This window comes from Oryctolagus cuniculus, chromosome 13 (assembly GCF_051225735.1).
Source record: "Oryctolagus cuniculus isolate XC-2025 breed Fujian yellow rabbit chromosome 13, ASM5122573v1, whole genome shotgun sequence".
NCBI classification, from domain to species: Eukaryota; Metazoa; Chordata; class Mammalia; order Lagomorpha; family Leporidae; genus Oryctolagus; species Oryctolagus cuniculus.
Window position 1 is genome coordinate 109293492 of NC_142879.1, and position 15483 is coordinate 109308974.

The 15483-nt window shown below is 52.5% G+C and overlaps 1 protein-coding gene and 1 long non-coding RNA gene across 15 annotated transcripts in view; one reads left to right on the top strand and one right to left on the bottom strand.

Annotated features, from left to right (window-relative positions):
- CUL2 (cullin 2) overlaps positions 1-15483 on the top strand; it is an 86190-nt gene that overhangs the window by 43467 nt on the left and 27240 nt on the right. For all 13 annotated transcript variants that reach the window (XM_089312474.1, XM_051833452.3, XM_089312473.1 and 10 more), the window contains 4 exons: positions 1700-1805; positions 4455-4537; positions 14046-14142; positions 14239-14349. In XM_089312474.1, the coding sequence (XP_089168600.1) occupies positions 1700-1805; positions 4455-4537; positions 14046-14142; positions 14239-14349 (397 nt within the window). The remainder of the gene's footprint in view (positions 1-1699; positions 1806-4454; positions 4538-14045; positions 14143-14238; positions 14350-15483) is intronic.
- LOC127487555 (uncharacterized) lies at positions 4330-6660 on the bottom strand. 2 transcript variants are annotated; one of them, XR_016219936.1, is made up of 3 exons: positions 6275-6660; positions 6056-6205; positions 4330-4517 (listed from the first exon to the last, which is right to left on the bottom strand). It is a non-coding gene; the product is annotated as an uncharacterized LOC127487555 (long non-coding RNA). The 2 variants fall into 2 exon arrangements; XR_011381750.2 differs by having other exon boundaries at positions 6360-6624.

The window sequence follows — 15483 nt, forward strand, 5'->3', positions numbered from 1 at the left end:
CCCTCCCTTCCTCTCTCCTCTTCCCTCCCCTCTCTCCCCTCCCCTCTCTCCCTTTCAAATAAAATAAATCTTTAAAAAATAATTTAGGCTGGAGTCGAGGCATGGCTGAAACTGCATTTGAGCTGAGACCTGCGTGAGAGGCCAGCGTTAGGGTAGCTGGGGAGGGCCTGTCGGCCGAGGAGGCCAGCCTGGGTCTGCCTTCCACTTTGGTGGCCAGGGCGGCCAGAGCGTCACACACACAGTGGGACCTGCGGCCTCGGAGTGACTGCTGGGCCAGGGCGGCCAGAGCGTCTCACGCACAGTGGGGCCGGCGGCCTCGGAGTGACTGCTGGGCCAGGGCGGCCAGAGCGTCCCACGCACAGTGGGGCCGGCAGCCTCGGAGTGACTGCTGGGCCAGGGCGGCCAGAGTGTCCCACGCACAGTGGGGCCGGCGGCCTCGGAGTGACTGCTGGGCCAGGGCGGCCAGAGTGTCCCACGCACAGTGGGGCCAGCGGCCTCGGAGCACGGTCTCCCAGTTGTGCATGTGGGAGTGGCGCCCGCTGTCCTGCTGCGAGGAATCCTGTTTTTCGTTGTCTCCCAGACTTGGTGGAGTCACAGGCACTGGGAGCGGCCGCCCTTGTTTTAGTTTGCGTTTGCCGGATGCGGAGTTGACCCTTGCTCTGCAGAGTGAGCCTGGCAGGTCCCATCGCTGTGTCTCAATGCTGTGTCGTCAGTGGCTGCTCCCACACTGGCAGGCCTTTGCAAAGGAGCCGCTTTTGGGGAGCGCTGGAGGCACTGGGTGCCGCCCCGGAGGTGGCGTGTGCCCTCGCGGCACGTTCTGCTGTGCTGGGAACTCTGTGTTCACCTTGGGGAGCTGTGGGGTTTGTTGTGATTGCCAGCCTTGGCGTCACTGAGCCATGTTCTTCCTGATCAGAGGCCTCTGCTGGACAGGGGACCTGGTGTCTGTTGGTCTCACCTGTACTTCCTACAGCCCAGCAGTCGACTCCATGTTCTTACCCCTCCCATTATAAAACTGAGTTGACTGTGGCTTTAAAGAAATTCTGTTTAATTTTTTAAAAGTGGACCTATCTTGACTTACCAACAAGTCTGGGAATTAGAAAATTAGGTTTCAAAGGTTTTGGAGATTTCTAGGTTTTCATTTATTATAAATTTTTTATTTGTTTGAAAAAGAGGGAGAGAGAGCTCCCCCGCCACCCACCCCCTCCCGCCATTGGCAGGTTCACTCCCCACACGCCCACAGATGGCAGAGGCTGAAGCCAGGAGTGGGGAATGCATCCAGGTCTCTCGTGGGTGGTAGGAAGCCACTGCTGCTCCCCAGGGTCTGCACGGCGGGGAGCCGACTCAGGAATTAATCCGGGCACTCCGATATGGGACACGGACAGCTTACCTGCTGGGCTGAACACCCACTCCCAGGTGTGGGAGATCCTTGGAGCACAGCCCTTGAGTTCCGTGGGACTGAGCTGATGGTACTGTTGTACTCTGAAGGTGTTCTTTGTCTCTATGGCCGTGCTTAGAGAATTGGGCTGGTAACTTTTATCTTTTTATTTCTACTTTCTACGTAATAATTTCTTTTGGACATGCTACTGAACTATTCTATAGTTAATTTAAAAGGCAAACATTATTGTTCTAAAATTGTAAGTTGTTTTCCTTTTTACCGATTTTTGGCTTAGTTTGCGATGATCCTGCGTTTATTTTTCAGGTATCTCAACACCCAGTTCATTAAAAAGAACAAGTTGACAGAAGCTGACCTGCAGTATGGCTATGGTGGTGTGGACATGAATGAGCCTCTCATGGAGATAGGAGAGGTAGGGCAGACACACGCGTGTCTTTCTGTGTGTGTGTGATTTGACTCAGCGTTGTGGTTAAGGACACTGGGTTGACTGTGTTAAAATTGTCACAGTTTTAACAGCCAAGTTCTAAGTAAATAAAGTGCTGTGATGACTTCCCAAACATCCTCAGGTAGGTCAGACGGACAGAAAAGATCAGAGTGTTACTATTTTATTAATCAAATTTATGAAAGATGAATGACTGGATTAATGGTTCTGCAGTGGGAAAAAGCTCATGAAAGTTATTTAGAAACTGTTGTTAAGCAGTATGAAGAGCAAGGACCTAAAAGGCTGGAAGAGAGGAGACATTCCTTCACGTTCTTGGGGACAGTGCGAATTGAAGCACAGACAGTGACAGACTAGCCCTGCTGGTGCTGAGAGAAGCACTCTTACACAGATTGTGCACGCGGTTGTGTTCTGTGAGAACCTGGTGCCGTGTAGTAGGGACGTGGCACGGTTCATGACGCCAGCCACCTGCGTGCCACGTCCCGCTCTTGTCACAGTGAGCCTCACTGAGTGCTGGCTCGTTCGGTGTCTGTGGGAGGCTGCTGCTCGAGTTGGGAACAGCGCAGAGGGGACTGTTAACTCACGGCACTTGATTTACATATAGGAAGGCGTTGCGAGGATTCATGGGAAATGGAAGGAAACCAGGTTGCTCTGGGTGTAAGAGTCTGGAATCCGCACATAGCTGCTTCATAGAGCACGTTTCCTGTGGGGGTCTCTGGGAAGGAGCAGTGTTTCGTAGAGGGCACCCAGACGTGGAGGCTGCGTCCCACACACCCTGGGTGCCGACTGCATTTCTCTCGGCCTTGCACGCACTCCACAGCTGGAAGACACTATTTTCCTACGCATCAGCTCTTTCTACCCTATTCGTGCTACTTACAAAGAAAACAAGGCACACTGGCAGGTGCTGCTGTGGGGAAATGATTGCTTTTACCTACACCGTGGAGCAGAATGAGGTTGCCCCGGGGACACAGGAAACAGGCTGGAAGTAGCCCACGTGGCTGCAGTTGGGTTGGAAGCAGAGCAGTCAGACTTCAAAACTGATTCGTTTTTGGTACTAGAATGTTCTTTACTCTGAGTGGGAAAAACATTGATGTTCAAAGGCTTCAATATGAAAAACAACACTGGACAACCTTTGCAGGGCAAAGTGGGAGGTCACATGTGACTGAAAGACACAGAAAATGTAAGTCACGGGAAGTGGATGAACCTGAGTACATGAGGATGTGTTTCACTAAGAAACACTGCAGGGGCCGAAGTTGTGGCACGGCGGCATCCCGTGTGGGCACCAGTCCACGTCCCAGCTGCTTGCTCTGATGCACCTCCCTGCTGCTGTGTCTGGAAGGGCAGCCGATGATGGCCCAGGCACTTGGGTCCCTACTGTCCGTGCAGGAAACCCTGATGGAGTTCCTGGCTCCTGGGTTCAGCTTGGGCCAGCCCTGGCCGTTGCAGCCATTTGGGGAGTGAACCAGTGGGTGAAAGATCTCTGCAAATCTGCCTTTCAAATAAATGAATAAATCTTTAATAAATAAATAATAAATTAAAACCCTGTTAGGAAACTGAGAAATTGAGTTGCTAAGACAGACAGCTGTATGTCAGGCTGTGAAGGATTATGCTACATAATCTGTAAGGAACTCCTACGTTTCATCCGGAACAGGACAGAGTTTAACAGTGGGAAAATCCTTAGAGGATGCTTCATGGTAGCAAAACCAAGGAAGTGGTGCCCCGCTGCCCTCGAAAACCACCAGGGGACTGCACCTGGCACGCAGCCGATGGGCAGCGCCACTTGAGAGGAGCCTGGCTGAGGACGATGCTCGTCTGCTGCCGAGTGCCGGCAAGTTGGAATACCCTGGGCTTCGCTGGGTGCCCCACCCTCCGCCTCCCTGTGTCAGGGAGCCCTTGGCCCTGTGGGCCCCGGGCTGCACCCAGGAGTAGCAGCCTTGTGCTCAGTGGGAGGGATCTGGAACCAGAGACCCAGCAGCAGGGGGACAGAACAGTGCATCGTACCGTGGGACACTGCGTGGCGACAGCAGACCGAGTTACAGCTGGGCGCTTCAGTAGCAGCCTGTCCTTGAAAGCCATGGGTAGAACCCAGAGTGCCTGTCGTCACGGAGCTGGTCAGCTTCAGGCTGTTTTGTGGGAGCAGGCAGGATGCGGATACCTGTGGTGGACCGTGGGTCCAGGGGCGTTTTGTCTTATTATTCTTTAAGCCAGCTCTCCCTTTCGTATTTACATGAGGTATTTTCATAATTTGCAAAACCAGCCGACAGCCAGATCATGTTACCTTGTTTAAATCTTTTGTTTCTATTGCGATCTTCATGTCTGTAGCACATCTGCAGTGCCAGGCACTGAACAATCAATAAATGAAGGTTTTATAAAAATCTCTGGTTTCCACTAATTTACAGTTATTGTGGATATTTTAATTCTGTTCTTTGTGTGAGTCTGATGTGATGGTCATTGCCATTTTAAATTAGAAACTTATTCTGTTTTCATTCTCATTGAGTTTTCTTTTGAATTTTGAACATTGTTTTATTTTGGAGAGTATTTTTGCTTTAATAAAGAATCTTAAGCAGATGTTAAGAGCACATACTAAGAATTCAACCTCGATGCCTTCGTTTTTCCTGGCAGCTGGCACTGGACATGTGGCGGAGGTTGATGGTTGAACCTCTTCAGGCCATCCTCATCAGAATGCTGTTGCGCGAGATCAAAAGGTGAGTGCTGGTGCCCCTCCAGGACCAGTCTCCAGGCCGCCCCGCCACCAGCACTGTCCTCCGGGCTGCCCCGCCCACCAGCACTGTCCTCCGGGCCGCCCTGCCCACCAGGCACTGTCTACCAGGCACTGTCCACCAGGCCACCCCCAGCCAGGCACTGTTCTCCGGGCCGCCCCACCCACCAGGCACTGTCCTCCAGGCTGCCCCGCCCACCAGGCACTATTCTCCGGGCCGCCCCGCCCACCAGGCACTGTCCACCAGGCCACCCCGCCCACCAGGCACTGTCCTCTGGGCCGCCCCGCCCACCAGGCACTGTCCTCTGGGCCGCCCCGCCCACCAGGCACTGTCCTCTAGGCCGCCCTGCCCACCAGGCACTGTCTACCAGGCACTGTCCACCAGGCCACCCCCAGCCAGGCACTGTTCTCCGGGCTGCCCCGCCCACCAGGCACTGTCCTCCAGGCCGCCCTGCCCACCAGGCACTGTCTACCAGGCACTGTCCACCAGGCCACCCCCAGCCAGGCACTGTTCTCCGGGCCACCCCGCAGGCCGCCCCGCCCACCAGGCACTGTCCTCTGGGCCGCCCTGCCCACCAGGCACTGTCCTCTGGGCCGCCCCGCCCACCAGGCACTGTCCTCCAGGCTGCCCCGCCCACCAGGCACTATTCTCCGGGCCGCCCCGCCCACCAGGCACTGTCCACCAGGCCACCCCGCCCACCAGGCACTGTCCTCTGGGCCGCCCCGCCCACCAGGCACTGTCCTCTAGGCCGCCCCGCCCGGCTGGGGCTTTGATGGAACTTAGGCCTCCTTTTGCTGTGATGGCCTCGTGCTTCCTAGTGCCAGGGTTCTAAAGCTGTCTCAGCGTCTGCAGTTCCATCTGGGGGCTTTGCTCTCGTCCAGCATCCTCATACACTTGGTAGATGGATAAGCGCCTGAGGCCAGGGACCTGTGGCTTCTGTATCCTGAGCCTGGTCCCCTACACTCAGGTTACGTCCTGACAGGGTCACTGCCAGGACGTAGGCTCTCCTCGTCAGCGGTAACTTCTGTGCCGCACAGGTGGCTGTGTGAATGCGGTTTGGACAGAGCAGTTCCCAGTGCAGTGGGAGTGGAGCAGGCCTCGCCCTGCTGGCAGCTCCACGTCACAGGAATGTGTGTGTGAGGGTGGGAACTGTGGGGCTGCTCCGCCCACATCTCTCGCTGCAGCAAGTGCCCAGCACAGAGCTCTCCAAGCCAGGGACGGTCTCTTGCTGCACTGGTCCCCCCATGAGGCTCCCGTAGGAAGGAAGGGGTTAAATACACACTCTGGCCAGGAAAGAGGAGCAAGGGCAGCTGTTTCACGTTAAAAGTATGAAAATATTGTTACAATTTCTGGAAGTACTTTTATGATATGTCTCTTCTAATATAATTTTGTTCCAACCCAGTAAATTTTTCTTAACTGTGATCGTTAGCTTGTTAAAATGAATTTGATAAAAAATGGATGAATCTCTATGTAAGAAAAATAGCACAACTCTATGATACTTACTCTGGAAAATACGTGATGATCTATCTGGTCACAGACGTTAGCACAGCCTGTCTTATTTCCAGTTTCCGTCAGTGTGTTGTTAGCCGTACTTTTCTCCATGTACACATTCCTCACGTCAGCTCTATCTGATGGCTGTTATCCCACATTTTCCTGAAACGGAAATCAACATTATAATAATGAAAATTAAACATGGGGTAGAAACATTTTCATGCATAATACCTTGAATAGTCCGGTGTTTTCTCAGATAGTCTTTATGAAATCTTGAGAACCCAGGACCAGTTTTATTTGTAAGTAAATTACTCACGAGGAGATAGGAATTCCTGGACTTGAGCTAGCACAGGAAGCAAGCTGCAAGCATTTTAGCCTTCCAGAGTGAGTGTTCCCGGTGCACTGCTTGGACGTCTGCTTTCTGCTCTTGTTTGTGCCAGCATGGACAGGTATCCTCATGTTACCGTGAGTGAGCTGTGGTGGCAGGCACTCTAAGTAACCTCGTCTGACCCTTACAAAGGATAGAATGGCGAATATCACCATGAACTCATTTCACGAGGCAGGAAAATGAGGCTGGAATCAGACACAGCTTCCCTGTGTTGTGTCCAGGGTGCCTCAGAACCGGAATTAGAACTTAGGTCATTCTGCTCCCAAGGGCTGTGGTGTCTCCATATGTGCTGTGTCCTTAGAAATCATTTGTTCCGGCCGCATCTCACTGCCAGACTTAGAGAGTAAACTCTCTTCACAGTGTGGCAGAACCTGTTGTGTATTTGATTTCCTAAACCTTTCTCACTGCTTTCTTTCCTTGAGTCACTGTCTACTCTGTACAATCTAGAGAGCTTATTTTGGGCTGGTGGTTGGCCACATCTGGCCATTGTAAATCAAGATTACACCAGGCATGTTCAAAGAGGATCTTTGTTTATTTTTACTTTTTTGAAAAAGAGGAAGGGAAACTGGTTCACTGGTTCATTCCTCAAACGCCAGAACAGCGAGGGCTGGTAAAGGCTGAAGCCAGGAGGCAGAAACTCAGTCCAGGTCACCCACAAGGGTAATCTGGCCCCAACTACTTTTTCACCTGTCCCTCCCAAAGTGTGCATAAGCAGGAAGTGTAGACAGAACTTGAACCCCACATGCTCTGATACGAGATGTGGGCATTTCAAGCAGTGTCTGTAATTGCCATGCAAACACTGCTCCATCAAGAGAATATCTTTTTATGTTTTTATTTTATTTTATTTGAAAGGCAGAATGACAGAGAGAGGAAGATACAGAGAGAAGAGAGATCTTCCATCTGATGGCTCACTCTCCAAACGGTTGCAATGGCTGGGGCTGGGCCAGGCCGGAGCCAGGAGCCAGGAACTCCATCCAGGTCTCCCACATCAGTTCAGGGACCCAAGCACTTGGGCCATCTTCTGCTGCTTCCCCAGGCGCATTAGCAGGGAGCTGGATCAGAAGTGGAGCAGCCAGGACTTGAACCGGCTCCAGTATGGGATGCCAACACTGCAGGTGGTGGCTTAACCCACTACACCACAACGCCAGCCCCAAAAGAGTATCTTTCTACAAAAAAAGTCCTAACAGTGCTATGCACTGATCTGCAGGAAAATATGCAGGAGGTTGCTAAGGAAAGTCAGACCTTTCTCTTCTGCCAGTGTCTCAAGTGCTGCTACTTAACGGCAGCTTCTGTGAAGGACTTTAAGTGTTTTCCAATAAAAGTTCTGTATGGTTGGAGATTGTGTTGTACATGCACACATATCTATACGTTTATATGGTATACGCATGAATACTTGCATATGTACTGGGTAATACATGTACATCACAGGCATCAAAATATGTGTTTTCCTGGAAAGTTCTGAAAACCCCTCTATACATGAATTTCAGAGTTTATTGCAGTAAAATAAACACCTTTTAATCTCATTTTCCATGAACTTTTTTTGAAGAGGTGTGTGTGTGCACACTTTGGGGAACTTTTTGGAAGCATTTATATCTGGTTCCCCTCCCATCTGCACTGAATCAAACTCTAGAGAGTAGGAACTTTACGTTCATGCATAAACCAGGCTAGCATTTGTGAAGGCCCACTTAGTAAAAAGCTTCATAAAAAGATTATTTACCCGAAAGGCAGAGAAACACAGAGAGAGAGAGGGAGAGAGAGGGGTCTTCCATCCACTGATTGATTCCTCAAATGGCCACAACAGCTGAGACGGGGCCAGCAGCCAGGAACCCTCTCTGGGTTTCCCAGGTGGGTGGCAGGTGTCTTCTGCTGGTTTGCCAGGTACATTAGCAGAGAGCTGGATAGGACGCCTAGCAACTGGGACTCAAGCCCCTGGTGAGAACTGTATTTGCTTAGTGGAACTCACAGATTGCGAGTTGCAGTGTGCCCATGTTTTGCTTTTGTTGAACTGGTAGAGGTTTTTTTGTTCTGAAGTGGAGCAAAACTGTGGTGACTCAATCCCTCTCTGTGGTCTGCTTTTCCTGTTGGATTTGTTGGTCTATCTTGTGCCAACCTTACTGTGCTTATTGTGATTGTTTACTAAGCCTTAGTATCTGCTCGCAGAGGCCCTTCACTTGTTCATGTGACTTAATTGTCACCTTTCCAGAAGATGGTCATAAATCACCTGTAAACGTTCTCTGCGGCATTGAAATTGAATCTGTTCGTTGGTTTGGAGAGAATGCCCATCTTCCCATCCATGAACATGGTATATCTGTCATTACATTTTCTCTAACATCTCCGAGTAGGTTTTTCTGTAAAGGTCCTGTGTGCTTCTTTGATGTGTTTCGAGATAACTTGCTGTCATCTGATACTTTTATGTGAAGTGTGTCACCAAGAGGGCTTTGTGCTTCTGGTCAGAGGACCCCATTACTAAATGAGAGTATTGATAATGCTGTGTTGTCATGGTGAAGATGAAGTGAGATGCTTCGTGTAAAGTGTTCACCGCAGTGCCTGGAGCTTCGTGGATGTGGGTTAGAATTATCCTGGTCCAAGTAAAGACTCCATGGTTCTCTGGTGTGCAGTCTCCATAAAGCTCACAGCTCTACTTGCCCTTCGACACGTGTGACAGATGCAGCTAACGGACGTCCGTCTGCAAACCTGTGATAGGATCAAGCTTGATTTTTTTCCCCCCACCTTTGGGGGACCGATTGCAAACACGTGGCACAGTACTATTGGGTGTATTCGAAAAATGACTCTCAGCCTGCATGGTCTCTGCAGCCTGCTCTTAAGCTTTTTAAGGTGGTTTCTCTGAGTCAGTGGGATGAACAGCAGGACCGCTTGTCCCGTGGCCGCCGCCTCACTTGTACGGGGCCTTCCAGTCCCAAGGCGGTGGCTGTGTCCTACGACCTGACGCACAGAGTAAGCTCTCCCTCGGTTACGGTCCTCCGGGACTCCACGGCTCTGGCAGGGGTTGCACGCGAGTGCAGTGGGATCTTCAGGCAGGTGGGAAGGTCTGAAGGGACGCAGATAGAAAACCGAGACAGCCCCACGGGAGATGGACAGGGGGCCCGGGGCCGGATGGCTGTGGCTTCTTGTGAAGGAGGCCTCTCGTGAGGAGCGCAGACCCTGCAGAGCTCGCTCAGGCGCGCAGCTTGGCAAGGGCTGGGTGTAGGTCGTGTGAGCTTCCAGGAGGGGCAGGCGTCGGGTGCGGCGGCCGAGAGGCTGCTTTGGATGCTTGTCCCCCACATCAGCGTGCCTGGGTGTGAGTGCTGGCTCCGCTCCCAATTCCAAACTCCTGCTCATGCGCACCCTGGGAGGCACGTGATGGCTCAGGTACCTGTGTCCCTGCCATCCCTGTGGGACACCCGGACTGCGTTCCCGGCTCCTGGCTTCGCCTCCAGCTAGGGACTATTGCAGGCATTTGAGGAGTGAACCAGCAGGTGGGAGATCTCTCTCTCAAATACACAGTAACTTGCAAAACATTTTCTTTAATTAAAAAAAAAATCTTGGCTTAGGAACGCATGAAACAGCAGTTTGATTATTTTCGTGGAATCGTTTGAAGTCTGCACACCAGATTTCCTTGATGATCGGGAAGCGCCTTGTTGCGGTTACGCTCGTGGTTTGGGCATCCTGCAGAGGCCAGTGTGTGAGAGTGTCGCCCCAGAATCTGGCATGCAGGCTAACGGATTCCTGTACTGGCTGATGGATTCAGGGAGTGCAGACTTGATCTAATTATGGATCTAGGAGGGCCCCGAGGGAGGTCTTCAGGTCACTGGGGGCTGCCCTGGGAAGGCAGCTGGGTCTGTGAGCCCAGGAACCTTGTCTCAGGTTGCTGCTCCTGGGTACTTGAGTGAGGGTGACAAGCTGCCTGCTCGGGTGTGCTTTTGCCTGTGTTTCACTGAAGGCTGTAGGTAAACCCTGTGCATACAGCTTGGGCTTCCAGTGTGGTGGTTGTGTCGTTTTAACAAGTAAAATGCTGTAGTTTCATGGATCTAAGCATTGCAGTGTAAGAATTGGAGTCTTTTTAGTGTTACACAAAGAGGTGGGCATAAGCAAACAAACAGTTGGACCCAGAAGTAACAGAGAAGTAAACCTGCGAGAACTTTGACCTTGCACTAGATCCACAGTTGGATGTGCGAAGTCACAGTGAGAAGGAACTTGACAGGGTCTCGGATGCAGCAGAAGGAACCGCTTATCTGCCTAAAGGCACAGTGCAAACAATGCTTTCAATGCTAAGTGGATTGAAAATGGCTTTTCTTTTCCCAGTCAAGTTTCTAGTGTTCTTTCAACAAAAATTTAAGTCAAATATTTTTCTCTTTGAATTTGAACTTTTTGAGATCATGTTGCGTGTTTGTATTATTTAGTCTTTTTATTATAAAGTGAAATGTAACTCAGGGATGGAATGACACAAAGGTACACTTAGTCATTCTGAGGTGAGTGCCCTGGGGCCCCTGCCCCGACCCCAGAGCCCTATGTATGCCCACTGCCCACCCTTTCTCCAGAAGTGGCCACTGTCTCACCTTCTAAGGTCATCACTTCCAGTTTTTTACACTTTTGTCAACTCCATGGTTGAGTCTAGTCCATTCTGAAGGAAACTCTGTGTCTCTTAGGTCTTTTAATCAACAGGTGCACCCCTCCCCCCCTTTTGTTCCCCTATAATTCTGATGAGTCCCCAGGCTCTGCCCTGGTCTGGACTTTGCTGACTGAGTGCCTGGGGCATCTTGCAGTTGTTCCCTTGTCCTCTGAGGTCCTGCAGGATAGGCCGTGCGGTGGCCTGACCTGCCCAGGTCCGAGCTCTCCCGTGGGACTAGGATGATGGCGCGAGCTTTGTGACTGAGCCCCCGAGGCTCAGCACTGATGCCAGTGAGTTTGCTAGGGTTTGTGAAGCTCTCGTTTTGTTCTCGTGTGTTGCCTGGATGATTGTGTAAAGAGAGGCACCCCAGTGCCGCCTGCACTCTGGGCCATGACTGTGGCTGTCCTGTCGTGGTGGGCCCTCAGACTTGACGTCTGCGAGTCACGGTGTCCCACTTCATCTCACGCGGATCCTTCCCAGAGCTGCTCGGTGAGGAACAGCTGTGTGTCTCACATGGGATACTGATGGTGCAGGCAGTGGCTTAACCCACTGTGCCACAACGCCGGCCCCAGTGCAGCTGTTCAGCATCACTTAGGACGCCAGCATCCTGTATTAGGGTGCCTGGGTTGACTTCTGGCACCGCTTCCAATCCAGCTTCCTACTGATTTGCACGCTGGGGAACACCAGGTGATAGCCCAACTACATGAGTCCCTGCCACCATGTAGGCGACCTGGATACAATTCCCGGCTTTGGCCTGGCCAGCCCTGGCTGTTTCAGCAGATGGAAGATTGATCTCCTTCTCTTGCCTTTCAAAGAAATAAAAATTGCAGTCTACTTTTTTTGATCTCTTAGCATCTTTCACCTCTCTCTAGTATTTGAAGACATTTCTGTCTTGCTCTGGTCAGCATTTAAAATGCTAGGTAACGTTTATTTGTTGTCTCTCACACGTCAGGGACTGTGCGACACGGACCTAGCGTTCTCTTCACCACTGCGCAGATGGAGGTGGTGCTGTCTCTGCCCTCACTGAAGAGAAGAGGTGGTGCGGGCTCCTGCTGTCCGCGCCTTGCAGAGGGGTCTTGGGGGTGCTGAGGGGCTGTGTTGACTGCCCCCAGCCACGGATCAGTACATGCAGAACCCAGAGCCTGGCGGTCTGCTTGCATCCTGGTCTCAGCCCCTGTACAGACCTGCAGGCTGCTTCTGTAGCTCCCGGCTCCAGAACCAGTGCAGTGGTCTCACTGGTAGTTTCAGGATGTTTGGTGTGCACTTTTTTACATAGTCCTGTTAATAAGATCAGATAATAAACTCTATTTCTAAAAATTATTTTTTCAAAGCGAGGGAGAAAGAGCATTCCTCCATCTGCTGGTCTACTCCCCACATGGAGCCAGGACCTTCCTCTGGGTCTCCCATGCAGGTGCAGGGGCCCGAGGACTTGGGCCTTCCTCTACTGCTTTCCAGGCATAGCAGAGAGCTGGACCGGAAGCGCAGTAGCCGGGTCTTGAACTGCCCCTATGGGATGCTGAAACTGCAGACTGCGGCTTTTACTGGCTGTGCCTCAGTGTCAGCCCCAGGAGTACTATTCTTAGATGTTACTAACAGCCGCACAGCACAGCTCTGCGTTGTCACCTGTCATGTCAGAATGGTCATGGCTTCCGAGGGTACTTTTTGTGCAGCTGTGAAAGTATGATGATCTCCAAGATTGTATAATCATGCCTCAGGGGTCCTGGGTCACATACAATTCCTCCAGGGAGGACAGTTGGCTCATCAGGCAGTAGGAATAGCACTGCGTTCCCTGATGTCGCGCACTGGGGCCCGTTGGGATCCGGAGCGAAGGACCGGAGTGCCAGAAGGAACGGGACAGGACTTCCCTAGTGCTCAGCGCCAGCAGCGGGAGCTGGTCAGGAGACGCATCCCAGACCCCCCGGCGTGGCGCTGCTCAGCAGGCTCAGTCTGGAGAGAAGTGGTGGGTTCCGAGTCGGCCCTGGGGTCCGGTGGGGCTTCCCCAGGGTGAGTGCGGGCTGCAGGCACTGCTGGGCGTGAGTGGTGAGGTCGAGCCGGGGCTGTGTGTGACACCCCCTGACCCACGGGACCGCGGTAGCCACCCTAGTCCACGTGCACAGACTTTCCCAGCCATCCTGACAGTTACGGGAAGGGTCAGAGCAGGCGAGGTGGGGAGGGCTGGGAGCTGCCTCCGTGCTGCTGTGGAAACGCAAGAAGTCCTCAGATCCTCGGTAAAGAAAGGAAACTTACTCGGGAATGCTGACAGTATGTTCTGTTGCTCTCTTTATTCAGAAAATAATTGCTAACAAAAGAGAAACGCTTTGCCAGCAGGAAGGAACCCCGTGACCACACAGCTCCAGGGCTGGGGTCGGACACCCCAGTGCAGGGCGCAGACTGGTCCTGTGGCTCTTGGCACACTGTGTTTCTCCAGTCTGCACTTCCGAATGTGATTAACACTTGACCTGTAGTAGGGCCTTCGACTTAACAGGAACTTGTGCCGTGTCACGTCAGTACTTGAGAAGGTCTTGGGTCTCTCTGGAACTGTACAGGAAGTTAGAAATAACCCAACACAGCCACTGGATTTCTGAGCGGAGGGTTGCCTTTTGTTCATGAACGGGAAGCAAGCTCTCCGTTAGAGGAGCCCTGGCCGTCAGTCAGGAGGATCTCTGAGGAACCCAGGCATCCAGGGACTGCATGCGGGCCTGGGGTGGCTCCAGGATGGACATTCTCAGACCTGGCCATCTCGTGAGAGTTTGTGGCAAGTGTAGTCTACGTATCCTAGCCCCCGGCACTGACGTCTTCGGTTGAAGGGCTCATACCTGCTTGGTCAAAATGAAAGGGGTTTCCTCTTAGTATTGACACAACATCTTTAATTTTACAGTCGAAGCTTGTGTGTTCAGAGATGACGTTTAGTGTGTACTTGAACCGTCGCGCGTGGTGCTCGAGCTGTGGGTCAGGCGCCCCGGGGACTGTGTTCTCACGACTGTTTGTGTTGTGCCTTGTTTCAGCGATCGTGGTGGAGAAGACCCAAACCAGAAAGTAATCCATGGGGTTATTAACTCCTTTGTTCATGTTGAACAGTATAAGAAAAAATTCCCCTTAAAGGTAAAAAGCCTCCTTTAAAAACTTAAGTAATCCAGAACTTTTCATTTATTAAATTGTTCCCTTTTTTTCTAACACAGCTTTGCTTGGTTTCTTTAGTTTTATCAGGAAATCTTTGAGTCTCCGTTTCTGACTGAAACAGGAGAGTATTACAAGCAAGAAGCTTCAAATTTATTACAAGAATCAAACTGCTCGCAGTATATGGAAAAGGTAAGACACAGCACCTGTGGGGTACGAACGCTCGTCCGCTGAGTGTGGAGCTGGCGTGGGCTCTCCTGGTCTCAGTGTGTTCTTGCTGGTGAAAGCTCCTGACCGTCTGACCCCTAATAGGAATCCCAGTGGCACAGAGCGCCTGTGAGAGACACTGTTCCTGTTGTCCTCACGGCTGAGCTTTCTGAGTCATCCTGACTGCTTGGTCTGCTGGTCTTGGAATCAGCACATCTGTGCAGTCTCAGAGTCAGTACAGCTGTGTGCACAGTCTCCGCACAGCCGTGTGCACAGTCTCAGTCAGCACAGCCGTGTGCACAGTCTCAGAGTCAGCGCAGCCGTGTGCACAGTCTCAGAGTCAGCACAGCTGTGTGCAGTCTCCGCACAGCCGTGTGCACAGTCTCAGAGTCAGCACAGCCGTGTGCACAGTCTCAGAGTCAGCACAGCTGTGTGCAGTCTCCGCACAGCCGTGTGCACAGTCTCAGAGTCAGTGCATCTGTGTTTAGCCAAGAAAGATGAGCTGTTGCAAGTAGACCAGCTATGAGAAACAGGTCAGCAGCGTCCGAGCTCACCGTACCTGCTGTGTGCACAGCCCATGGCACCCGGGTCAGCAGCGTCCGAGCTCGCCTGTACCTGCTGTGTGTGCAGCCCACGGTGCCCGGGTCAGCAGTGTCCGAGCTCACCGTACCTGCTGTGTGCGCAGCCCATGGCGCCCGGGTCAGCAGTGTCCAAGCTTACCCGTACCTGCTGTGTGTGCAGCCCATGGTGCCCGGGTCAGCAGTGTCCGAGCTCTCCCGTACCTGCTGTGTGTGCAGCCCATGGTGCCTGGGTCAGCAGCGTCCGAGCTCACCGTACCTGCTGTGTGCACAGCCCATGGCACCCGGGTCAGCAGCGTCCGAGCTCACCGTACCTGCTGTGTGTGCAGCCTATGGTGCCCGGGTCAGCAGCGTCCGAGCTCACCGTACCTGCTGTGTGCACAGCCCATGGCGCCCGGGTCAGCAGCGTCCAAGCTCACCTGTACCTGCTGTGTGTGCAGCCCATGGTGCCCGGGTCAGCAGCGTCCGAGCTCACCGTACCTGCTGTGTGCAGCCCATGGCGCCCGGGTCAGCAGTGTCCGAGCTCACCCGTACCTGCTGT